We start from the raw sequence: 26,461 nt of genomic DNA, 5'->3' as shown, positions 1-26,461 counted from the left end.
GTCCTGCTCATGGGTTAGGTCCTTGGGGTGGGCGGAGGCAGAGGGGATTCTAGGGGGGGGGGGCCGTTGAAGGGGTCTGTTATGTTCACGAGGGCCGGGTCCGAGGAGCTGGAGTCCGGACCAGGCATCAAGTGGACTGATAAGAAAACAATTATGACTGTGCCATTTCATATCTTATTTATGTGATAATTTCTTCTTTTTTTAGTCTACTTTTTAAGACATGTAAACAGAGGGTTTACATGTCCTCTGCCTGAAGTAGTTGATGGTGATGGTATGGCTGTCTGGTGGAGCGTGAGCTTCCAAGCTTCATCAGCGCATCTTACGAGAGATTCGAAGACACGTCAGCACATCTTACGTCTTACGAGATTGGAAGCCTCATCAGCGTATCTTTCTAAAGCTTCGAAGCCTTCGCCAGCGTATCTTAACTGGACTTCGAAGCCTCAACAGCCCTTCCAACTTTAGCTTCGAAGCCTCGCCAGCGTATCTTAACTGGACTTCGAAGCCTCGCCAGCGTATCTTAACTGGACTTCGAAGCCTCAACAGCCCTTCCAGCTTTCGCTTCGAAGCCTCGCCAGCGTATCTTAACTAGACTTCGAAGCCCAAAAAAGCGCTTCCAGCTTTAGCTTCGAAGCCTAGCCAGCGTATCTTAACTGGACTTCGAAGCCTCAACAGCGCTTCCAGCTTTAGCTTCGAAGCCTCGCCAGCGTATCTTACCTGAGCCTTGAAGCTTCAATCAGAATATCTGAGGCCCCCTGAGCGCCCAAGTCACCAGCCATGGACTTTTATTCGTCTTCATTTCCGGGGTTATATATTTGTTCTCCCCCCATCACTCATCTTTAATTAGGTCGGTATTTTTCTCAAGAGTTCGGGGTGGGTTGAGGGGACGAAATGAAGATGGAAGGGATGGAAGGGGAGCAGGGAAACCGAGGGAAGAGAAAGTGAGAACAGGTGAGAGGATGTAGGGAACGAAGGGGAGGAGAGAGCAAGTGAGAGGGGTTCAGGGAACGAGGGAAAAGCCGTGGAAAATTAATATTTATCTCTCACTAAATAGCCCCTGTCGTTTGGTAGTATATTTGTTGAGGCTGGCCCTTGTAGCGAAAGTAATTATTTTGTCAATATAATGTTAAAACTAACCCACAAAATCCGATATTTGGCGTGGTAACTTACCAAGAATTTATCACCTAAGTTATCCAACTTCATTAGTGGGCCTCTGTTGGATTTTAATTAAATATTTCAGGACATTGTTTATGAGCAACCAACCCACACACACACACACACACACACATACACACACAGGGCTGGGGCTGAGTGGCCGAGAGAACAGCGCTCTAGACTCGTGGACCTAGGGACCGGGGTTCGATCCCCGCACCCGGCGGAGGCAGATGGGCAGAGTTTCCTTAACCCTAATGTTCCTTGTTACCTAGCAGTAAATAGGTACCTGGGAGTTAGACAGCTGCCACGGGCTGCTTTCTGGGGGTGTAGGTGTGTGTGGAGGAAAAAAAAAAGTAGTAGTAACAGTTGATTGATTGACAGTTGAGAGGCGGGCCAAAAGAGCAGAGCTCAACCCCCGCAAGCACAATTAGGTGAATACAACTAGGTGAATACACACACTTACAGTGGGCTTGCGGCTGAGTGGACAGCGCTCGAGGGTCCAAGTCGTAAGCGTCTGGGTTCGATTCTCGGCCGAGACAGAAACAAATGGGCAGAGTTTTTTCACCCTTATGCCCCTGTTCAGCTAGCAATAAACAGGTACCCGAGAGTTAGACAGTTGCTACGGGCTGCTTCCCGGGGATGCGTGTGTGTGTATGTGCGTGTGTTAGAGAGAAATATATGTAGTAGCCATAATACAGGAAAAATAAATTGGAAAGAAAGGCGGGGTCCAAGAGCTAATAGCTCGATTCTGCAGGCACAACTAGTAAATACACACCAGCGAAACCAATCTGCTGTATTTAAATCATGAGGATGGGGGGGGAGGGGGGACTTGTAAAGATAGTTAATGATAGGGCATGATGCCCCCAAGTGTTATACCCAGGTGTTGTGGAGGGCCGCGGGGTGGTGGTGGGCATGCTTGGTGACGTGTAGCAACAGTACCCTACACTGTGATACATGTTAGTATATCACTGTCTACTACTAGTATAAACACTGCTGTTATTAGTATTACTACATCTCCTACCACAACTGTTGCTCTTACTACAACTGACGTCTACTGATATTACTAGTGGTAATATTCATGCTGCCTCTACTGCTTCTACAACTACAACTACTGTTGCTGCTGTTGCTGCTGCTGCTGGTGCAGCTTAAGCATGCGATACGTCTGCAAGTGGAGGATTATAGACACCGGAGCACCACGGAGTGTCGGCACCGGAAGAGAAGCGTCGGCACGGTCACCCATCCAAGTACAAACCACACTCAGCTATTTCCTTAATATATATACTTGTAAAGTTCCTATGACGTAAATACATATAATGTGCGCCTCTCTCCTCTCCCCCCCCCTCACCTCCCCACCCCAGGTTCACCCCCCCTGGTCTACTCCCACAGGTACGATCGCCACAGAGAGTCGAGTTTATCTACAGGAGGCGACGCGGCCCTCGAGTCCCTGGCGCGGCTGGCTCTCCACCTCACCCTGGACCTGCAGGCAGGCTTCGACTACTACGAGCACGCCTTCTCCTCGTGCGTACACCCTACCACCCATCATGTTCAGGCGCGCACACTCCTCTGTGCGCGCTTCACTATTTGTATAGGCTTATTTTTTTAACAGGCGCACCGCTCCTGTGCCAGGTAAGTTACGGGCTCACCATAGCCCGTGCTACTTGTCCCGCTCCTGTGCCAGGTATGTGACGGGCTCACCATAGCCCGTTCTACTTGTCCCGCTCCTGTGCCAGGTAAGTGACGGGCTCACCATAGCCCGTGCTACTTGTCCCGCTCCTGTGCCAGGTAAGTTACGGGCTCACCATAGCCCGTGCTACTTGGAAGTTGTTCCGAGTAGCTGAATCTATAACAACAACAACAACATTTTAACAGGGTTGAATTTCAGCTCATGGGTCCCGCCTTTTCAGCCACTGATCGCCTAATGACTCCCGACCAGTATGTCTTAATTATCTATCCAGTCTTGTTTCAGTCAATGCCATTTTTCAGCTACACACTTACGTTAAAGGAGTATATTTGTATATCTCCAAGACTCATCAGAGTTTCTTCATCGTAGAAGATTTAACAACATATATCAAGCACTTTAACTGTGTTACGAGGTTGTTAGACTCGCATGTGTTGAGTCCATGCGAGGTTGCCAAATCGTACCAGCCAACCGAAGCCGTAAACAAACATGGCATGTAACTAGACATCTGTTTATCAAAATCTCCGCAGCTTGTATTAGATAATTCATGTACCGTCCTCCACAATAATACATTATCACAATGCAACACTGTTTAGAGATACCACCACAATGGCCTGGGTGACGCCGGCTATATTTACTGAGAAATTACTTATAATTGTCTCTTTATATCAAGTGTTTACAGCGATCATCGATCATTAAGCAACAACCAGTGAATGATCAACGAACTCTCGTCATTAAATGATAGAAAACAGTAATCGTTCAACACTGCATGTTTTTCAGGGGTAAGATTATCTGTCTTGTGACGGTAGTTGACGGAGAATTGGAGCAATTCCTATTATCAGGGACGGGAAGCTTGTACTTAAGCTTATCGAGGTTCACCTCGGCCAGGGGTGGGAACCTTCCGAAAACCAAATGTTACTGAGCGAGATTTCATAAAGCCAAGCACTGTATCTTACGCTGTATAAACTCATGTTACAAATATACTTACAGATAAAGTTTCATTCATTTAAATTGCTTTCACAGGCCTCAGGTTCCGTTCCCCCCCCCCCCTTCCACCGACTGCGCTAGGCCAATTACTGATCTTCCCATGATGCAAGGGTTACCTAACGGTACCTACAAGGGTTACCTGACTCTCAGATACCTATTTTAGTGCTAGGTGATCAGAGACATTAGGTAAAAGGAAGCATGCCCAACCGTTTTTGTCCCGCCTGGGGATTGAGCCACGGTCAATTGTGAGCCGAGGACGTAGCCCTCTGTGCTACGGGACACTGTTAGTTCGTGTTCCGAAGGCGATTATTTGCAGTGAACAAATCCTGTTCACTACGCAGTGAACGCATCATGTTCAGCACAGGAGCGGACATATACTACACTTAAGCTGACGTCACAGAATTACCCAAGATAAGGTTCACTACCCAAGATAAGGTTCACTACAGTAACAACGCCATCAACATTGCACTTGAAATATAAACTAATCGACTTATAAATTATAAATTATCACACGACTTAATACCCGCCAAACACACACCGAAACTACGACGTTGGTACAACGTTCGAACAAGTTTTAACACCTCCTAACCAGTTATAACAACCAATATAGCAAGTTGTAACAACGTTCGAACAAGTTTTAACACCTCCTAACCAGTTATAACAACCAATATAGCAAGTTGTAACAACGTTCGAACAAGTTTTAACACCTCCTAACTAGTTATAACAACCAATATAGCAAGTTGTAACAACGTTCTAATACGTCATAAAGACGTTAAGCCAAGATGTAATAACTTTATTACAAGTTGTAACAAGCAGAAAATAGAGACAGTTTCGGTTTGTGTTTCCAGGGATATAATGGTCCAGGACGGACCGATAGGTCACCGCCCTGTGCCAGGTAAGTCCACTACGGGCTCACCATAGCCCGTGCTACTTGGAACTTGTTTCGAGTAGCTGAATCTATAACAACAACAACCAAAAGGTCGTTGCTTGAGTTGTGGTTTGGTCATTATTTAATCAGCCACGTTATTGTGACCCATCGTCCATATAAACAAGCATTCCGACTACGATATATTGACAATTATTCTTGGTCGGTGTGAGGCACAGGTAGTCTCCTCATCACTGATGACTCCTCATCGGTGATGAGGAGTCTGGCTGTGAAGACACGGATATCCTACGTTAATTCTAAGGGCTGTTGGCTCATTGTGCGAACCTCACATACTCTGTTGCACTGTGTAAGGCATTGTTTATCTTGTGTGTAATTAATGTGTCCTGTGGCTGCACTCAGTGCTGGGTGCCCTTACAAGCAGCATCACCTACCACAACCCATCACATGTGGTCCCTACCACTCTGTGGTAGTGACAGTGGTAGCTGTGGTGGTGGTGACTGTGGTGGTGAAGATGATGACGGATAAAAAACCTGTGGAGATGAATGTTTTAATTAGTAGTAATAGGATTTGTGTTGGTGGTGGTGACAGAAGTGAAGACAGTGATTCAGGTTGTGATGTTGACGGGTGTGGTGACAGTAATGGACAGGGAAGCAGAGAGAGAGAGAGAGAGAGAGAGAGAGAGAGAGAGAGCGAGAGCAAAGATAAGCAAACCACAGAGACCACATAAAGACACACAGTAGTATAAGCTAGTGTGTGACGAGCGAAGCATCAACCCCCATATGGTAGCATGAAAGCAGCACAAGAGCCAAGGTGAAAACATACTTTTTAATTCCCATCCATTCCCTACCTATCCACGTCACCTCACCACATGCCAATCCCCATATCTTCCCCATTCCTCACATATCCCTCCCCCCCCCCTTCCCCCCCCCCTTCCCCCCCTTTCCCCCCCCCCCCACTTCCCCCCCTCCTGGGTGTAAGAGTTACGTAGACCCCTCCCCCTGGATGTTACCCCAAAATAACCCTCCCCACCCCCCACCCCTTGTTATATTGTTGATCCCCAACCCCACAACTGTCCCACTGAAGATTCCTGATCTTACTGGTTTCAGAACGGCCTTGAAGATAAGCTACGTGTCACTCAACTACAGAATCTTTGAGAAACTGGTGCGTATCTCCTCTCCATCTTGTCTCACCTCACTTGTCACTGCTGCGTTATACCTTTATGTTTTCTTTTTAGGGAGCTTAGTTTGCATTTACGATTTTTTTACATTTTTTTCTTTTTTTTTGCCGTGCATTGACATTAGTTTACACGGCATTGTCTTCGATGGTGTACACTGTGTTGTCTTCATTAGTTTATATTGTATTGTTTTCATTAGTTTATATTGTATTGTTTTCATTAGTTTATATTGTATTATTGTCATTAGTTATACTTTATTGTCTTCATTAGTTTACACGGTATTGTCTTCACTAGTTTACACTGTATTGTCTTCTTTAGTTTACACTGTATTGCCTTCAATAGTTTACGCTGTATTGTCTTCACTAGTTTACACTGTATTGTCTTCACTAGTTTACACTGTATTGTCTTCACTAGTTTACACTGTCTTCACTAGTTTACGTTATGCTGCCTTCTAAAATTAAAACAGCACTTTCAATTTGGAGTCATAAACAAGCATTATAATTCTTGTCTTCCAATTTATCTAATTATTCTATTTACAATATTCCTTTACCATTGAGTTGCTCAAGGAGACGAGAGCTCCAATTTTCTCGTCGCCTCAGAATATCAAGAATTCTCTGACATGTTATTAAGATATTTCATTCGCGAATGTCGCAGTGTAATTTCTCTCTCTAAAATAAAATAAAACATTTAGTTAAAATGTAAAATAATAATAATAATTGTTATTATTAATGAGAAGTATTTTGTAGCAGGACGGACCGAACTGCGGGCTCGCCATAGTCCGTGCTGCTTGGAACTTTGTTCCAGGTAGCAGGTCTTTAACAACAACAACAGCAGGACGGGTATTGAGGCAGTGTCCTGGGTGCCCACCGGACGCTGGTTCAATGCCCCCCTCTGGGTCCCATGATTTTCTTATAGATATATCATGCTATTGTGATTTCCTTGTGAGTAATAATGATGATAATAAAACTAATATTAATAATAATAATAATAATAATATACAGAGGAATCACACTAACGTGACTGCATCAATGAGAAAATCGGTAGGAACAGTGATCAGGGTTCGAACCCTTTTCACGGCTCCTACCGATTTCCTCAATAATAATAATAATAATAATAATAATAATCCCAGAGCACCTGACTAGTTGCTCCGTATATATATATATATATATATATATATATATATATATATATATATATATATATATATATATATGCTTCACGTGTACTAATTAAATTTCAATATTGTAGAGCAGATATTTATATACCAAAAGAGGGTTCACGATCTGGCATGTTGCCCTGTTGCTTCAACACAACAAGTGCCAATTAAACTCAAATATTTTTTCAATATGTTGTTCGCTAATTGGAAAAAAATTAAGATTGAGTGTTCGTTAATTTGGAATAATGACAGCTAGACTTACGTTAATGGGGACTAGTGGCAGCGAAGTGTTCGCTAATCTGAAATAATGACATCAAAACTTCTCCTAATGCAATTCGAACGAGGCGTTCAGCAAAGCGAAAGAATGCCATTGTAATTCCGTTGTTGCTAAGCAATGGTTTTTAAATCTTCCATTAAGTGACCTAATGGTAACGAGATGCTTCTAATCTGAGGTAGCTGCATTATGACGTTCGCTAATGTAATTGTTTTCGTTAATGTATAAAGTCAAACTCATTACACTGTTCGTTAAGAGAAGCAAGTGATTACGGTGCCTTCCGTTAGATGATGTTGCTGTATAAAGTGATATATAATGCAATATCAATATTGCGTTAGCATGTATACACATGGCATGACATGTTTCCTATGGCATCATCAGTATTTGTTTAATTCTACGTCAGTCAGGGATTACCAAATGCTGGCTCAGGGGCTCACTAGTGCAATACCAGTCAGGGGCTCACTAGTGCAATACCAGTCAGGGGCTCGCTAGTGCAATACCAGTCAGGGGCTCGCTAGTGCAATACCAGTCAGGGGCTCGCTAGTGCAATACCAGTCAGGGGCTCACTAGTGCAATACCAGTCAGGGGCTCACTAGTGCAATACCAGTCAGGGGCTCACTAGTGCAATACCAGTCAGGGGCTCACTAGTGCAATACCAGTCAGGGGCTCGCTAGTGCAATACCAGTCAGGGGCTCACTAGTGCAATACCAGTCAGGGGCTCGCTAGTGCAATACCAGTCAGGGGCTCACTAGTGCAATACCAGTCAGGGGCTCGCTAGTGCAATACCAGTCAGGGGCTCACTAGTGCAATACCAGTCAGGGGCTCGCTAGTGCAATACCAGTCAGGGGCTCACTAGTGCAATACCAGTCAGGGGCTCGCTAGTGCAATACCAGTCAGGGGCTCACTAGTGCAATACCAGTCAGGGGCTCGCTAGTGCAATACCAGTCAGGGGCTCACTAGTGCAATACCAGTCAGGGGCTCGCTAGTGCAATACCAGTCAGGGGCTCGCTAGTGCAATACCAGTCAGGGGCTCGCTAGTGCAATACCAGTCAGGGGCTCACTAGTGCAATACCAGTCAGGGGCTCACTAGTGCAATACCAGTCAGGGGCTCGCTAGTGCAATACCAGTCAGGGGCTCACTAGTGCAATACCAGTCAGGGGCTCGCTAGTGCAATACCAGTCAGGGGCTCACTAGTGCAATACCAGTCAGGGGCTCGCTAGTGCAATACCAGTCAGGGGCTCGCTAGTGCAATACCAGTCAGGGGCTCGCTAGTGCAATACCAGTCAGGGGCTCACTAGTGCAATACCAGTCAGGGGCTCACTAGTGCAATACCAGTCAGGGGCTCGCTAGTGCAATACCAGTCAGGGGCTCACTAGTGCAATACCAGTCAGGGGCTCACTAGTGCAATACCAGTCAGGGGCTCGCTAGTGCAATACCAGTCAGGGGCTCACTAGTGCAATACCAGTCAGGGGCTCGCTAGTGCAATACCAGTCAGGGGCTCGCTAGTGCAATACCAGTCAGGGGCTCACTAGTGCAATACCAGTCAGGGGCTCACTAGTGCAATACCAGTCAGGGGCTCACTAGTGCAATACCAGTCAGGGGCTCGCTAGTGCAATACCAGTCAGGGGCTCACTAGTGCAATACCAGTCAGGGGCTCGCTAGTGCAATACCAGTCAGGGGCTCACTAGTGCAATACCAGTCAGGGGCTCACTAGTGCAATACCAGTCAGGGGCTCGCTAGTGCAATACCAGTCAGGGGCTCACTAGTGCAATACCAGTCAGGGGCTCACTAGTGCAATACCAGTCAGGGGCTCGCTAGTGCAATACCAGTCAGGGGCTCACTAGTGCAATACCAGTCAGGGGCTCACTAGTGCAATACCAGTCAGGGGCTCGCTAATGCAACGTAGAACCCTGGAATGTAAGTTGCAGTTACGTTGCAGAGATCGTTAATACAACATCATGACATAATGACCGGCGGGGCGCCGGTCGGCCGAGCGGACAGCACGCTGGGTTTGTGATCCAGTGGTCCTGGGTTCGATCCCAGGCGCCGGCGAGAAACAATGGGCAGAGTTTCTTTCACCCTATGCCCCTGTTACCTAGCAGTAAAATAGGTACCTGGGTGTTAGCCAGCTGTCACGGGCTGCTTCCTGGGGGTGGAGGCCTGGTCGAGGACCGGGCCGCGGGGACACTAAAAAGCCCCGAAATCATCTCAAGATAACCTCAAGATATCATTGCAGGGTTCGCTAATATATTATTACAGGGTTCGCTAATGCAACATCATTGTAAGGTTCGCTAATGCAACATCATTGTAAGGTTCGCTAATGCAACATCATTGTAAGGTTCGCTAATGCAACATCATTGTAAGGTTCGCTAATGCAACATCATTGTAAGGTTCGCTAATGCAACATCATTGTAAGGTTCGCTAATGCAACATCATTGTAAGGTTCGCTAATGCAACATCATGGCAGGGTTCGCTAATACATATTTTTTTCGTTTTCCAGTTATCTGAAGATACCTTAAAAGTGCTGACTGCAATACAGGTAAGTCTCCAGCTGCTCAATCCACCCTTTGGTGTCTAGTTATTTATCCCTGACAACTAATTACTTCTGACAACTAGTAATTTACTTCTGGGAGCTAATTATTTACACCTGGTAACACCTGAGGAGGCCGCGGGGACGCTAAGCCCCGAAATCATCGCAAGGTAACAACTGGCAACTAATTACTTACAATTCGCAACTTATTACTTACAATTGGTAACTTATTTACACCTAGCTACTAATTATTTACACTAGCAGTCACTATATACACCTGCAGCGTATTATTTACACCTGGCTGGGCGCAGTGGACGATGGGCACGTCACCAACCCATCCACCAAAAACGACAGTACTTATAGCAACTATTTACTCAAACGTACAAATATGGACTGCTTGACCCTCCAAAAATCACTGTTTTTTTTATTGCGTAATTAGCCCAAATGGAATTCTACAAATAAAATACTCAATAATTTAACCTAACCTTACCTCTCTAAGCAATTCTAGGGGTCAAATACCCTATTTTAGGGCTAAAATGTGTGTATTAGACCTAAAATATAATGTAAAGCACATTACGTGTGTTATACTAGGCCTAAGAATGTTTATGTTTAAGGTTCGCTTTTGAGTTATGTTTCCGTGCTTTTTGCAAAATTAATAGTATATAAAGTGAATATTGTTGGCACTCAGAGCATAGTTAGGTGTTAGGGAATCGAACTGGGCCCCAGAAAGTGCCAAGCAAACGCTCTAACAACTGCTCCAAGGAGCCTATAAGAAGGATGACGGTGGTAGGCATTTATCTTTAAGATCCGGGAAGGCCTGAAAGGGTAGGTACTCTTAGGGCGAGAGTTCGCCTCCCTGACTCGCCAGGTGGTTGAAATATACGCAAGTGGCAACTTTTGCATGCGCATGGTCATATGCTCTGATCACTGACCCTCAGCTTCACCACAACTTGAACGTGGGGACGTTTTTAGTCATAGGTTGTCACTTTAGCTGCTTCCCGGCAAGGTGTAGGTTGACTGGGCTACAAGGTGTAGGTTGACTGGGCTACAAGGTGTAGGTTGCTGGGCTACAAGGTGTAGGTTGACTGGGCTACGAGGTGTAGGTTGCTGGGCTACGAGGTGTAGGTTGCTGGGCTACGAGGTGTAGGTTGCTGGGCTACGAGGTGTAGGTTGCTGGGCTACGAGGTGTAGGTTGCTGGGCAACGAGGGGTAGGATGCTGGGCTACGAGGGGTAGGATGCTGGGCTACGAGGTGTAGGTTGCTGGGCTACGAGGGGTAGGATGCTGGGCTACGAGGTGTAGGTTGCTGGGCTACGAGGTGTAGGTTGCCTGGGCTACGAGGTGAAGGTTGCTGGGCTACGAGGTGTAGGTTGCTGGGCTACGAGGTGTAGGTTGCTGGGCTACAAGGTGTAGGTTGCTGGGCTACAAGGTGTAGGTTGCTGGGCTACGAGGTGTAGGTTGCCTGGGCTACGAGGTGTAGGTTGCTGGGCTACGAGGTGTAGGTTGCTGGGCTACGAGGTGTAGGTTGCTGAGCTACAAGGAATAGGTTGCTGGGCTACGAGGTGTAGGTTGCTGAGCTACGAGGTGTAGGTTGCTGGGCTACAAGGTGTAGATTGTTGGGCTACAAGGTGTAGGTTGCTGGGCTACGAGGTGTAGGTTGCCTGGGCTACGAGGTGTAGGTTGCTGGGCTACGAGGTGTAGGTTGCTGGGCTACGAGGTGTAGGTTGCTGAGCTACAAGGAATAGGTTGCTGGGCTACGAGGTGTAGGTTGCTGAGCTACGAGGTGTAGGTTGCTGGGCTACAAGGAATAGGTTGCTGGCTACGAGGTGTAGGTTGCTGGGCTACGAGGTGTAGGTTGCTGGGCTACGAGGGGTAGGATGCTGGGCTACGAGGTGTAAGTTACTGGGCTACGAGGTGTAGATTAACTGGGCTACAAGGTGTAGGTTGCTGGGCTACGAGGTGTAGGTTGCTGGGCTACAAGGTGTAGGTTGCTGGGCTACAAGGTGTAGGTTGCTGGGCTACGAGGTGTATGTTGCCTGGGCTACGAGGTGTAGGTTGCTGGGCTACGAGGTGTAGGTTGCTGGGCTACGAGGTGTAGGTTGCTGAGCTACAAGGAATAGGTTGCTGGGCTACGAGGTGTAGGTTGCTGAGCTACGAGGTGTAGGTTGCTGGGCTACAAGGAATAGGTTGCTGGGCTACGAGGTGTAGGTTGCTGGGCTACGAGGTGTAGGTTGCTGGGCTACAAGGAATAGGTTGCTGGGCTACGAGGTGTAGGTTGCTGGGCTACGAGGTGTAGGTTGCTGAGCTACGAGGTGTAGGTTGCTGGCCTACGAGGTGTAGGTTGCTGGGCTACGAGGTGTAGGTTGCTGGGTTACGAGGTGTAGGTTGCTGGGCTACGAGGTGTAGGTTGCTGGGCTACGAGGTGTAGGTTGCCTGGGCTACGAGGTGTAGGTTGCTGGGCTACGAGGTGTAGGTTGCCTGGGCTACGAGGTGTAGCTTCCAATCTAACTATTATGGGTGCCCGTGGTCCATACATACATGTATAAATGTAGACACGTAATTCTATAATAGAGTAGATTATAATTACCTGGATAATGTAGGTTGGTATAAATGATGTTCATGTATACCAACCCCACAATTATGACCTTACAGTCTATTGACCAGGTGTTGGAGGACATTCTATCACGAATTGCTCTCTTAATCAGACCTTCCTCGAGGATTCTCATGATTCCAGCACAAAGGAGAGCCCTTACCTGACCCCCTGGTGACCCGCAGGTGGACGAGGATATAGAGAACGAGGTGTGGCAGATGTGTGGGTTGCTGCGAGACCTGGAGCTCAGCAAAGAGACGCCACACTACTACCCTCACTGCTCCACCAGCCCCTTCCTCCTCTACCTCGCTCTCGCAGAGTTCTCCAGGTGTGTGTGTAGGAGCCTGGCTCCTCTGGCTTATTCCTCGTGACTCTTGTCAATTCACCGTGACCTTGTCCATCCTCCGTGCCTTTGGCATCATACTATCACCACTCCTGCCCATTTCATCCATCTTATGTTATTCTTGCACAATGTTCTCATTTTTTATTTTGTTTCCGCCCATCAACAAATGATTTATCTATCCTGACTATTAGTGTCACCTTGGTCCATGCCACCAAGCGAGTCGCCTCGCCGTCTACTGGCTCAATATTACCTTGCAGGTTCCAGGAGCAGGTGGCGGCGTCAGATCGTCGTGCCCTGGTGCTGGGGACGGTGTGGCGACACTTCCTGCCTTCCGTCAGCCGGTGGGTCGACGTCACCGCCTACCGCGTCCTCTGTCGCATACGCACCGCTATTCTCACCGACCGTGTCGCCAACACCGGAGAACCCGTCCAGGTGACGTCTATTGCTTGGTCCCCTTCATAGCTATGGGGCCTTGTAGACAGGTGGGGTCTACTGGTCCCCTTCACAACTATGTTCCTTGTAGACAGGTGGGGTCTACTGGTCCCCTTCACAACTATGTTCCTTGTAGACAGGTGGGGTCTACTGGTCCCCTTCACAACTATGGGGCCTTGTAGACAGGTGGGGTCTACTGGTCCCCTTCACAACTATGGGGCCTTGTAGACAGGTGGGGTCTACTGGTCCCCTTCACAACTATGTTCCTTGTAGACAGGTGGGGTCTACTGGTCCCCTTCACAACTATGGGGCCTTGTAGACAGGTGGGGTCTACTGGTCCCCTTCACAACTATGGGGCCTTGTAGACAGGTGGGGTCTACTGGTCCCCTTCACAACTATGTTCCTTGTAGACAGGTGGGGTCTACTGGTCCCCTTCACAACTATGGTCCTTGTAGACAGGTGGGGTCTACTGGTCCCCTTCACAACTATGGTCCTTGTAGACAGGTGGGGTCTACTGGTCCCCTTCACAACTATGGGTCCTTGTAGACAGGTGGGGTCTACTGGTCCCCTTCACAACTATGGTCCTTGTAGACAGGTGGGGTCTACTGGTCCCCTTCACAACTATGGGGCCTTGTAGACAGGTGGGGTCTACTGGTCCCCTTCACAACTATGTTCCTTGTAGACAGGTGGGGTCTACTGGTCCCCTTCACAACTATGGTCCTTGTAGACAGGTGGAGTCTACTGGTCCCCTTCACAACTATGGTCCTTGTAGACAGGTGGGGTCTACTGGTCCCTTCACAACTATGGGGCCTTGTAGACAGGTGGGGTCTACTGGTCCCCTTCACAACTATGTTCCTTGTAGACAGGTGGGGTCTACTGGTCCCCTTCACAACTATGGTCCTTGTAGACAGGTGGAGTCTACTGGTCCCCTTCACAACTATGGGGCCTTGTAGACAGGTGGGGTCTACTGGTCCCCTTCACAACTATGGTCCTTGTAGACAGGTGGGGTCTACTGGTCCCCTTCACAACTATGGTCCTTGTAGACAGGTGGGGTCTACTGGTCCCCTTCACAACTATGTTCCTTGTAGACAGGTGGGGTCTACTGGTCCCCTTCACAACTATGGTCCTTGTAGACAGGTGGGGTCTACTGGTCCCCTTCACAACTATGGTCCTTGTAGACAGGTGGGGTCTACTGGTCCCCTTCACAACTATGGGTCCTTGTAGACAGGTGGGGTCTACTGGTCCCCTTCACAACTATGGTCCTTGTAGACAGGGGGGTCTACTGGTCCCCTTCACAACTATGGGGCCTTGTAGACAGGTGGGGTCTACTGGTCCCCTTCACAACTATGGGTCCTTGTAGACAGGTGGGGTCTACTGGTCCCCTTCACAACTATGGTCCTTGTAGACAGGTGGGGTCTACTGGTCCCCTTCACAACTATGGGGCCTTGTAGACAGGTGGGGTCTACTGGTCCCCTTCACAACTATGGGTCCTTGTACCTAGGTGGGGTCGTCTTGTAACTCCATTTTGCTGTACCTTCAATGGTTTTTCCAACTACATTTTGCTCCATTAGTTTTCTCACGTTTAGTTTGTTAGACTAATTAGCATGATGCAAAACAAATTACAAAAATATAAACAGCATTATATATCTTACATATTATATATTACATTATAATTATTTTTATTATATTATATATATATACATATATATATATATATATATATATATATATATATATATATATATATATATATATATATATATATATATATATATATATATGTCGTACCTAATAGCCAGAACGCACTTCTCGGCCTACTATGCAAGGCCTGATTTGCCTAATAAGCCAAGTTTTCCTGAATTAATATATTTTCTCTAACTTTTTTCTTATGAAATGATAAAGCTACCCATTACATTACGAATGAGGTCATTTTTTTTATTGGAGTTAAAATTAACGTAGATATATGACCGAACCTAACCAACCCTACCTAACCTAACCTAACCTATCTTTATAGGTTAGGTTTGGTTAGGTAGCCGAAAAAGTTAGGTTAGGTTAGGTTAGGTAGGTTAGGTAGACGAAAAACAAATAAATCATGAAAACTTGGCTTATTAGGCAAATCTGGCCTTGCATAGTAGGCATAGAAGTGAGTTCTGGCTACTAGGTACGACATATATATATATATATATATATATATATATATATATATATATATGTGTGTGTGTGTCGTACCTAGTAGCCAGAACGCACTTCTCAGCCTACTATGCAAGGCCCGATTTGCCTAATAAGCCAAGTTTTCCTGAATTAATATATTTTCTCTAATTTTTTTCTTATGAAATGATAAAGCTACCCATTTCATTATGTATGAGGTAATTTTTTTTTTATTGGAGTTAAAATTAACGTAGATATATGACCGAACCTAACCAACCCTACCTAACCTAACCTAACCTATCTTTATAGGTTAAGTTGGGTTAGGTAGCCGAAAAAGTTTAGTTAGGTTAGGTTAGGTAGTCGAAAAACGACTAATTCATGAAAACTTGGCTTATTAGGCAAATTGGGCCTTGCATAGTAGGCTGAGAAGTGCGTTCTGGCTACTAGGTACGACATATATATATATATATATATATATATATATATATATATATATATATATATATATATATATATATATATATATATATATATATATATATATATATATATATATATATATATGTCGTACCTAGTAGCCAGAACGCACTTCTCAGCCTACTATGCAAGGCCCGATTTGCCTAATAAGCCAAGTTTTCATGAACTAATTGTTTTTCGACTACCTAACCTACCTAACCTAACCTAACCTAACTTTTTCGGCTACCTAACCAAACCTAACCGATAAAGATAGGTTAGGTTGGGTTAGGTAGGGTTGGTTAGGTTCGGTCATATATCTACGTTAATTTTAACTCCAATAAAAAAAAATTGACCTCATACATAATGAAATGGGTAGCTTTATCATTTCATAAGAAAAAAATTAGAAAAAATATATTAATTCAGGAAAACTTGGCTTATTAGGCAAATCGGGCCTTGCATAGTAGGCCAAAAAGTGAGTTATGGCTACTAGGTACGACATATATATATATATATATATATATATATATATATATATATATATATATATATATATATATATATATATATATATATGTCGTACCTAGTAGCCAGAACGCACTTCTCAGCCTACTATGCAAGGCCCGATTTGCCTAATAAGCCAAGTTTTCACGAATTAATGTTTTTTCGACTACCTAACCTACCTAACCTAACCTAACCTAACGTTTTCGGCTACCTAACCTAACCTAACCTATAAAGATAGGTTAGGTTAGGTTAGGTAGGGTTGGTTAGGTTCGGTCATATATCTACGTTAATTTTAACTCCAATAAAAAAAAATTGACTTCATACATAATGAAATGGATAGCTTTATCATTTCATAAGAAAAAAATTAGAGAAAATATATTTATTCAGGAAAACTTGGCTTATTAGCAAAATCGGGCCTTGCATAGTAGGCTGAGAAGTGCGTTCTGGCTACTAGGTACGACATATATATATATATATATATATATATATATATATATATATATATATATATATATATATATATATATATATATATATGATAAACCTGATTGGTACACAGGCCTCACTTTAAATATCACTGTATTTAAAGTGAAGCCTGTGTACCAATCAGGTTTATCATTTGATATTTCATGTTCTGTGACTTAAACCTGGACCAGATGAAATAGTTGACCACATAACCCGAATGCACTCGGGGATGGGGTTGAATGAGTTCCAAAAGACTCTCCCATGCTCTTGTAGCGTGATGGTACAGTGGTACAGCACTCGGCTTTACATCACGGGGGCAGAGGTTCTCACCCAACTTTGCAGGCTAACTGGTGAGAGGGAAATCACCAACATAGGCGGGTGTGTATTGACCCCATTGCATCACATGTAAATGTTCTTCTCCTTACCTCCACAGTACACCACGTCGGCCGTGGACACCACGTCGTGTTTCTACCACGTCAAGACCTTCTGGAGACACCTAGCCTGGCCCGACCCGTGCTCCTCCTACTCCCTCGTCGTCAAGATGATCGAGGTCGGTTCAACGCCACAAAGTCCTGGTGATGATACCTGCTGATATTTCTGGTTAATTAAATATTCATATGTACTCGAAATGGATTTCTTAAAGCGTTCCTTTATTCAGTCCATCATTTAAATGTATTTAAAATTAAGGCTTATTATTGTTTTTTAAAGTTTATTTGTATATTTATGTGTGTCTAGCTATGAGAGTGATGAGACTAGACACTATAGTGTCCAGCTATAACTGAGATAAATGTGTCGAGCTGTAAGAGAAGGTGTGTATGTCGAGCTGAGAGCAAGAATGTGTCGAGCCGAGAGGAAGAGTGTGTGGAGCTGAGAGCAAGTGTGTGGAACTGAGAACAAAAGTGTGTGGAGCTGAGAGCAAGTGCGTGGAGCTGAGAACCAAAGTGTGTGGAGCTGAGAACCAAAGTGTGTGGAGCTGAGAACCAAAGTGTGCCGGCAGACAATGTCAGGCTCGGCAGACTACTACGTACACCTGCTGCAGCAGCGCCTCCACACCCTGGCCACAGACTCGGCGGAGCAGGAGCGGGCGCAACAGCTCTGCATCACCGTCAACAACATGGAACACGTCCGCAACTCCCTCACGCTCCTGCAGGAGGAACTTCAGGTCAGTCTTTCGCCTTCTCGCTCTCGCAAGCCCATCCCGACATTAATTTGGCTCTGATATTCCATGAATTAAGGGATGGCCTATCCTCAATCACGCCATTTCTATTATTCGATATTATATTTGGATTTCTTAATCTACTCAGGTGTGGGGTGTTGTGATGAATGTGATGATTCACGAAAGCGCTCAATTATCCTATGTTGGGTGATGAATTGAACGCGGGCTTCCTGTGTTTCAGATCGAGCAGCTGACGCAAATTTTGGACGCTCAGGATCCCCGCAACGGCACCACCTACACGGACCACGTCAACAGCCTCCTCCTCGCCGCCCTCCACAACCTCGACTCAAAGATCGCAGACTCCATGTCCCCGGTGGCTGAGAAGGTGTGTTCAGGGGAGGGGGGAGGTGTTCACGGTGTTTGGAGCTGGGGTGGCTACGTGTGTGGATGGGGGGGGTGGCAAGTGTGTACAGGAGAGGTGACAAGGGTGGAAAAGATACAAAGAGATGATTACAGTAATTACTTTTAAATTAAAAAAGTCAAATAACGTGAAAAAGACCAATAAAACAGAACGGTAAACAATTATTATTATTATTATTATTATATATATATATATATATATATATATATATATATATATATATATATATATATATATATATATATATATATATACATATATTATATATGTATATAATAAAATATATGTATATATATATACATATATTGCGTATATAGTGAGAGAATTTGAAATAGAGAGGTGGAAGAGAGGAATGAGTGCCTACAGTAAGGGTGCGAGAAGACTGTGTAAAAGGGGGGACGGATAGCCGGCTGAGCGTTGCTCTTAGACCTACCAGAGTGAATATAATTCAAACACAGAGACGTCACCCAGTAACTGGGTGAGTGTTAGGGTATGCAATCATAAACGAGAGAAACCTTGGTAATATTTCAACAGTAAACACGAAAATAATATTGCAACTCTGATATAAATTCCAATAAGAGAAATACGGACGTTAGAAGGGAGGGAACGAACCAAGAAAATAGAATAAGCGACAAAGGATGATAGGGCGCGGAAAAAAAGGAATTTTAGTGAGGGACTGTGAGGTGAGGGAGATGAGGCAGTAGAAGTGAGAGGGAGTTAGAGAAGCCAAGAGATGGTGGCGGAGGAGAGAAGACAACCCACCTTCACCAAAACCGCCTCCAGAGCTAACGTGACAAAGGGGAACGTCCACCTATTCAGACGAGACACCTTTTTAACGCACCATAAAATACGCCAACCTCATCGAAGACGCGTCAAAGGGAAACTGAATAAAACTGCTCCGAAGGGAAGGGGGAAAATATAATTGGGAGCGAAGGGGAATTGGCAATCTGAGAACACAACTGAAACCCCCTCCCCCCCCCCTCTCTTCCATGTCCCCTCAGGGGACAACTTATTAAATCCGCCATTTAGGGTTTGTAATGTTACCACTGCATACACGCACCTATGTTGAATATTTATGCTTAAAACATATATTTGCAATGACCTCTAGTTAAGATTATATTTTAAATTTATTACCAAATGTTTTATATCATATATTTTTGGTTAATAAATATCAAACCTTATAGGCTGACCTGGTCAGTAAATGTGGGGGGGGGGGAGACACAGGTCAGTGAAGGTGGGAGTGGAGCAACAGAGATGATAATAAAGAGTGGACTAAGCCTCAACAAGTTACAAGGAATATGTTGTTTACACTGCAGTTATTGCCTGTTATGGAGAGTAGGAGAAGGGCGAGGAGGGAAATACTATAGAATACATGTACAGGGAACATGTATTCCTTGTACATGTAGTACAGTAGTGATACAGTATGCAGGGAATGGTACAGTAGAGTAATACAGTGTACAGGGAATGGTACAGTAGGGTGATACAGTGTACAAGGAATGGTAGAGTGGATTGAGGTATTGGTGGTGGAAACCAATACACAATTAAGAAGAGTATATGAGGTAATATATAAGTGAGGAATATAATGAGAGGGGGACCAAGTAATGGACATAATAACTCATTTCTGAGAGTATCCCAGAGTCCGTTATCAGTGTACAGAAATGTTTGGTTCGATGGTTTGCTTCTAAATAAAAGGTAGTAGAGCTTTTGTGTGTCGAGTGTGAGATTTTCTGACAAACAGCCAGAAGCTGGTAAGCCCAGTGGCTATTTCCTGTGAGTGTTGCCAAGTGATTAATGTGCAATGCCTTTCGGAAGACAACAGACAGTTAGGAGCGTGAGGGAGAGTTTGATAGAGGGAGGGAGAGCTTGATAGAAGGAGAGAGAGCGTGAATATGAGGATCTGCGCCTGACTCCTATCCCTCTTCCTGGTTGCTGCAGCTGCGGGCGGAGCTACAGAAGGATGTGTTCCACCTGGCGTGGTCCCCAGACTCCCTGCCGGCAGAGGAGGCGGTGAGACCCCTGCTGGAGCGGCTCTACGCCTCCCTCTCCACCTACTCGGCAGCACTCCTCAAGAACAACCTCGACCGCTTGCTCCACCTCTTGTGGCTTGCCGTCCTCAACGCCCTGCACGACCAGATCGGCAAGGACTCCGAGGTGGGTGCTGCTTTAAGTCCTCCACTTCTGTCTGCCAGGAAGCGTAGTGGCAGTGGTGGGTGATGAATAGCGCATTTAGACACGGAGGAATGCATGTTCGTGGTTAATTTAAATGGTGTGATGAGAAATGCAGAGGGAGGAATATATCGCCCGTCAATGTGTGTGGGTCTGGCGTGTCTTCTGTATACTTTGTTACACTCTTGCCGACCAACGCGTCATCTTGTACTACATTGGCAGCCGTTGTCCTATGTCGGTAGTCACTGTTCAGTGTTGACAGTCCTCGTCCTACATTGGCAGCCCTTGTCCGCAGAATCAAAACTTCCCATTGGTCCCTGAAGTATGTTCATTCTTCGTAATCAGAGACTTTTTAGTATCAATGCCACTTTATCACTCTCGTGTTCTTGATGATATACTCATAATGCATCCAAAGCTAGTGTTGGCTACTGATCACATGGCCCTGTATAACTAACCATCCTGCGAGATAGAGGCTGTTTAGCATCACATGGCTGGCTCTTGACACACACACGATGTAACCCTTCATAAAGTTTAGGCAAAGCTGCATAAATGTAGATGTATCCAAGTATGTACAAAATATATATCAGAATCCAGGCCTGGCGCGTCGCTGTACACAAATAGGTGACCAAGACCTGTCAGTGTACATTGTAACTTGCTTTTCTTATTTGATGCGAACAAGAGCATGACGTGCAAAACAATGAGGAAACAACGCTACACGACCAGCCTGTCAACATTCAGACAAGACACACTCCATTATATTTTATTTACAGCGCTAGAACCACTGCTAGTCTAAAAACTTTCCTTTATTGAAGAAAAATATATGACCGTCAAGTTGTAGAGTATTTGTTTGTCTTATACTTGGAGTCCTAACCCAGCTTGCTGTCTCGCTCTTCACCCGACAGGAGAAGCAGGAGGCGTTCTTTGTGAGGCTCTACGAAGCTCTGGATCTGCTGCGAACCTTCTTCCACGCCCACGGGAGAGGCCTGGACGCCAACACACTGATGGGGCCAGAGTACATCGCCCTAGAGAGACAGCTCAGGGTGGGTGGCTCGCCCTCCATGGCTCTAATGATCAGTATAAAATACTATTTATTGGCTAAAAAAAATTGTGTATGCTACAGCTTAGTCTGGAAGCATTGGTAATACAAAACTGAGCATTCAGTGATAATTCCCATTATGTATGACACTCGCGATGATTCATATGTATATCCTCCATGTACAATCTCTCAGTACAAATATTTCCAAATACATTGCATTTTTTAAGAAAAACATATCCACCCCGGGTCACCTGAAGAACCGTTCCCCTCCTCATGCGGGAGAAATTTCTCAGATGATTTCCCCTCTTTGTTTCTCTGTAAACCTCCTCAACCCTCCCCTACAGCTGCACAAGACGACGACAGAAGCGCTGATAGAAGCGTACCACCTGGAGCGTCTTGTGGTGCAAGAGAGAACTGAACTTCAAGAATACGGTTCCCTCTTCGTCCGGGTGTACTTTAACCACGACTCTCTCTGCGTCGAGGTCCTCCAGGCCAGGAACCTCATCCCTCTTGATCCTAATGGTACGTGAGAGGTGGTAGTTGTGGTTCTTGTTCTTAGTGGTACGTGGAACTACGTGGCAAGACATGGGACGTCAAAAGTGTCGGTCATAATCAAATTTGAAGTATTTTACTAATTATGGTGATTGTGGTGGTACTAACAGAGGGTGTTAGCAGTGGTACTGATTTGTCATTGTTGAGACTGGTGCTAGTTGTAGTGGTGGTGGAGGTTGTGGTCGTGATGCTGGTCATATTTGGTGATGCCATTGAAGCACGATACAGAATCAGAGTATGTATCACCCTACGTTTGTTTTCATGGCAAATTATCATAGATAATGTGGTCTGTATCATTAACACATGTTTCCCTGCATTCTCGCGCCAGGCTTCAGCGACCCCTTCGTTGTAATTGAGATGCTGCCTCGCCGACTCTTTCCCGGTTCGGTGCCTCAACAGACCAACGTCCACAAGAAGACCCTTCACCCGCTCTTCGACGAGTGCTTTGAGTTGTACGTAGACCCTTCTCCTGTTTATCTCCCAACCTGTGTGGGTAAATACATGTCTCTAGCAGCTGGTACCACGGGCATCAGGTACCACGGGCATCAGGTACCACGGACATCAGGTACCACGGGCATCAGGTACCACGGGCATCAGGTACCACGGGTATCAGGTACCACGGGCATCAGGTACCACGGGTATCAGGTACCACGGGTATCAGGTACCACGGGCATCAGGTACCACGGGCATCAGGTACCACGGGCATCAGGTACCACGGGCATCAGGTACCACGGGCATCAGGTACCACGGGCATCAGGTACCACGGGCATCAGGTACCACGGGCATCAGGTACCACGGGCATCAGGTACCACGGGCATTTGGTGCCTAAAAATAAAAGTCTACTCACAAAGTGTCCGATGCACACTATGGCTTTGTAAATAATCCTTAAACTAATACACTCCCCTATATAATTAAAACAATTTAAATCATTGTGATTTATAAAATGTTGAACTCTGTTTGGGTGACGAATGTTTTGTTTCTGCTTGGTGACAATACGGCCCCGGCCATGTTACTGTCACTGGCCAGGCGTCTGCTTGGGGACAATACGGCCCCGGCCATGTTACTGTCACTGGCCAGGCGTGACAGCTTCCGCTAATTTGTGACATGTCTATTTTGGCATTTGATACGTGTTAATTGGGCGTCCTATAACTTATTGCATTTAATATTCTATATTAATATAAATTGTATATGATATGTATAAATATATATAACAGAATATTTTCCGAATATATTTGATATATATTTTGAATATATTGAATATTTGAATATATTTAAACTAAGTTAATCTACAGGTAAGTTTTATGCAACATTACTTTTCTGAAAGCTCTTAGACCCGTGTCTTGCTTTGAAACGCGTGACCTGCAAATACCCAACTAATAGTCGTGTTTAAAGTGAGCTTGTAGATGTGCTCAGAGCTTTGCTGCACATGAGGTGATGTTATAGAGCTCTTGTGCCCACAAGCAATGCTCTAGTAGAGCTCTTGTGTTGCAGCCCGGCCACACTGGAGAGCTGCCAATCAGAAGGCGCCATGATCCTCTTTACGGTGATGGACCATGACGTCATCACCTGCAATGACTTCGGCGGGGAGGCGTTCCTCTCCCTCAACACCATCCCCGGCGTCGTCCCCTCCTCAGCCTCCGTCGACAACTTCCACGGACTCAAGCCCATCGAACTCAACCTCATGTTCCAGAAGGATCCAGGTCTGTTCCTCGGCCAGCGAAAGTTCGTTGGTCTTAAAATGTATTAAAACAGGAGAGTTACGTATCCCAGCACTTTGTAGTTATTTGTTTCAATTACCACCACAAGTCAAATAAAATTCTTCACTCTTTCTGTGAATGTGTTACTTTAAACGTTACTTGATGTATAATAATATCACAAGGATATGATGTACCTTTGATAAAATATTGAAGTCATGCAATGGGATTGAACCTGCACCCTTGGGCACCCGAGGCACAGTGGACTATGATGAGCTTGAACTATCTCAACCAAAAGTACTACCCGACTAATTTCTAAACTCCAAGTCAGTCATGAAGTACTTCTGATAATAATAGTTTAAGACCATCGTGGCTCAATCGGTAATGTGTCTGCCTGGAGAGTTCAATGACGCAGGTTCGATCCCACCTTACAGCCTCAATATCTTCTCCACGTTACTCGTTATACTTCCTACTTCACCAAAGTGGAAAATGAACTGATGATATATGAATAATAAATGAATGCTTGAATAAGCAAAACATTTCTCAGAAGTGTTTGGTAAACTCTTACAAACGAGATTTTCGAATTAACTCAGAATCTTTCATGGTTGTACACTTATATGTTGCTCGTCTCTTCTTGATAGACAACATCATCCTTAAGGTGCTCGAGACGAGGACCAACGAGAAGATGGCGACGGATTTCGTCAAGAAGCAGAAAGAGAGAATTGCTCGCCTCTCCTAGGACATGCGACCCTCTCTCTTAGTCGACCTGTAGGCAGACTCGACATTGTTCCCTAGGACATCCTACGGCCAGGGAAAACATTTTCGTCTGGTCGACCCACGGCCAGAAGTTAGATCGACCGTGTCTTCTGTTTGTCTCATGCTATCTGGTTGAACAGCAGTCAATACCACACACGACCTAACTTCCTGGTCGACCAAGAAGCAGAAGGACGCTCGACGATGTCTTCTGGTCGACTCGCAGAGACACTCGACTAAATGAGTTAGCCGACACACACAGTCCTCGGCTGTACCTTCCTATGTCTTTTGTGGGGCCCTGGAACCTCTCTCTTTTGTCTTATTCGTGTTCTCTCTCTCATTCTTGTTCTCTTCCTTATTTCAGTATCTCTCCCTCTCTCTCTATTTATCTAATTATCTTTGTCTTTCATTGCCACAGTGACATAGGAAACCCAAGCTTCCCTATAGTGGCCCAAGGCATTCACTCCTTGGCGTCTACCCTTAGTGGCCTTCAATTGATACTTACCTGTTAATCTTCGTGACTTCTGGACATCATTCCTTCAGCGTGACATCCCTCAAGTCTTTCGTTACAACTGACATCAGCGGCCTCGGAGAATTTCTTAATCTCTCTTTCGTGGCCGACTTCGTTGTAGTCGTCGAAAGTAGAGGGTTTGGCATATGCTGAAGACTGTGGTGATAACGTAGCCTTTTTTGAAGTCTAATACATGTGCGTATTTCGCATATTTTGCTACCAGAGTCCTCATCAACACTGTAATTACAAGAATCGTGTAATCACATGTTTCCAATAGTTCTTAAGGTCTTTAGAGTTGTAGTTTATACATTTTATCAAGAGATTAGAGAATGAAAAGGACTGTAAATTGAAGCTCGTCATGTACAGCCGACTAAAAGCGAATATTAAATATTTTCAAAGAGACAGCTTCGGTAAAGGAGAATGTAGAGCCTTGCGACACACTCACGAGATCTGCTCCCAGGAGGCCCTCGACCAATATTCACTCATGCTTACATACTCTCCCTGGCTCAAAATAGTAAAACCTAAAATCAGGCTCACCATTCAGTATTTGATCTTGTAGCATGTAGGTTTATGCAACTCTCTAGCTCCTTCAAGCAATATTGGGCGGGTCTGTACGTCTTCAGTGACCCATTCAAATATTCTAAATTCAATAGTAATATTATGTACCACAATAATTGTATCTATGTTTGAGTGAGCACTTCCGAGTACGTGATTAGTGTACGGGCTCAAGTTTGTCTTTATGAATATAACTTCCTAATGGTAGTTTATATAGGTATATAGTGTAGTATACTATCACCTCAAGCAGTGTGTAAAGAGTTGCTGGCATTTCACTTCTGACACATTTGTATTTTCTAGCAAAGTATTAGTTCCATCTTATTCATGAGATACGAAAATGTAAGGTTAAAGTTGAATATTTATATTTCCATGACCAAGAATTATTTTCATTCTGTGTAAGTGTGTAATAGATTAAGTATCAACCCTCCTGGTCTCTCCAGAGGGAAGCGCCAAGACGCGACACTCGGGTGCTGACAAGCAAAGTCCTGGAGAGTTTCCCTCCCGAGCAGATGCTTCTTGTCAGGGATTTACTCTTGCTTTTGAATCTGCTTAAGGCATCGTTACAAAATATTAGGCCTTTCTCCCAAATTATATAGTGTGTTCATATGTAACCTCTACGAAGCTTCGAATCACAACATTTTTTACAACTTATAACGAAGCATTAATCTATTAATCTAAAACTGTGTGTGTGTAAATATTGCTGGGATTGGAAGCTGTAAATGTTTCATGTGGTGATTCTATATATTCAAAACAAGTGTAAATTTAAGCCAGTGGAGAGCCATAAGTTCAGTTTAAGCCTTAAGTTCAGAAAGCAGTGGAAATTTAAGCCTAGCTCACATAACTAGG

The 26,461-nt window shown here is 45.0% G+C and overlaps 1 protein-coding gene across 1 annotated transcript; it reads left to right on the top strand.

Annotated features, from left to right (window-relative positions):
• Positions 1 to 2,525: 2,525 nt before the first annotated feature.
• On the top strand, positions 2,526 to 25,971 carry LOC123747001 (BAI1-associated protein 3). The gene is made up of 14 exons (XM_045728927.2): positions 2,526 to 2,670; positions 5,810 to 5,864; positions 9,808 to 9,846; positions 12,612 to 12,754; positions 13,027 to 13,201; positions 17,205 to 17,321; positions 17,769 to 17,933; positions 18,169 to 18,312; positions 20,284 to 20,499; positions 21,417 to 21,554; positions 21,895 to 22,072; positions 22,431 to 22,554; positions 23,594 to 23,802; positions 24,438 to 25,971. Exons 4-14 carry the CDS (start codon positions 12,645 to 12,647, stop codon positions 24,533 to 24,535), a joined length of 1,674 nt encoding a protein of 557 aa, XP_045584883.2. The 5' UTR covers positions 2,526 to 2,670; positions 5,810 to 5,864; positions 9,808 to 9,846; positions 12,612 to 12,644; the 3' UTR covers positions 24,536 to 25,971.
• Positions 25,972 to 26,461: the final 490 nt, after the last annotated feature.

This window comes from Procambarus clarkii, chromosome 10 (assembly GCF_040958095.1).
Source record: "Procambarus clarkii isolate CNS0578487 chromosome 10, FALCON_Pclarkii_2.0, whole genome shotgun sequence".
Lineage (NCBI taxonomy): Eukaryota > Metazoa > Arthropoda > Malacostraca > Decapoda > Cambaridae > Procambarus > Procambarus clarkii.
The sequence above is the reverse complement of the archived record's forward strand: the minus strand, read 5'-3'. Positions and strand labels throughout refer to the sequence as shown.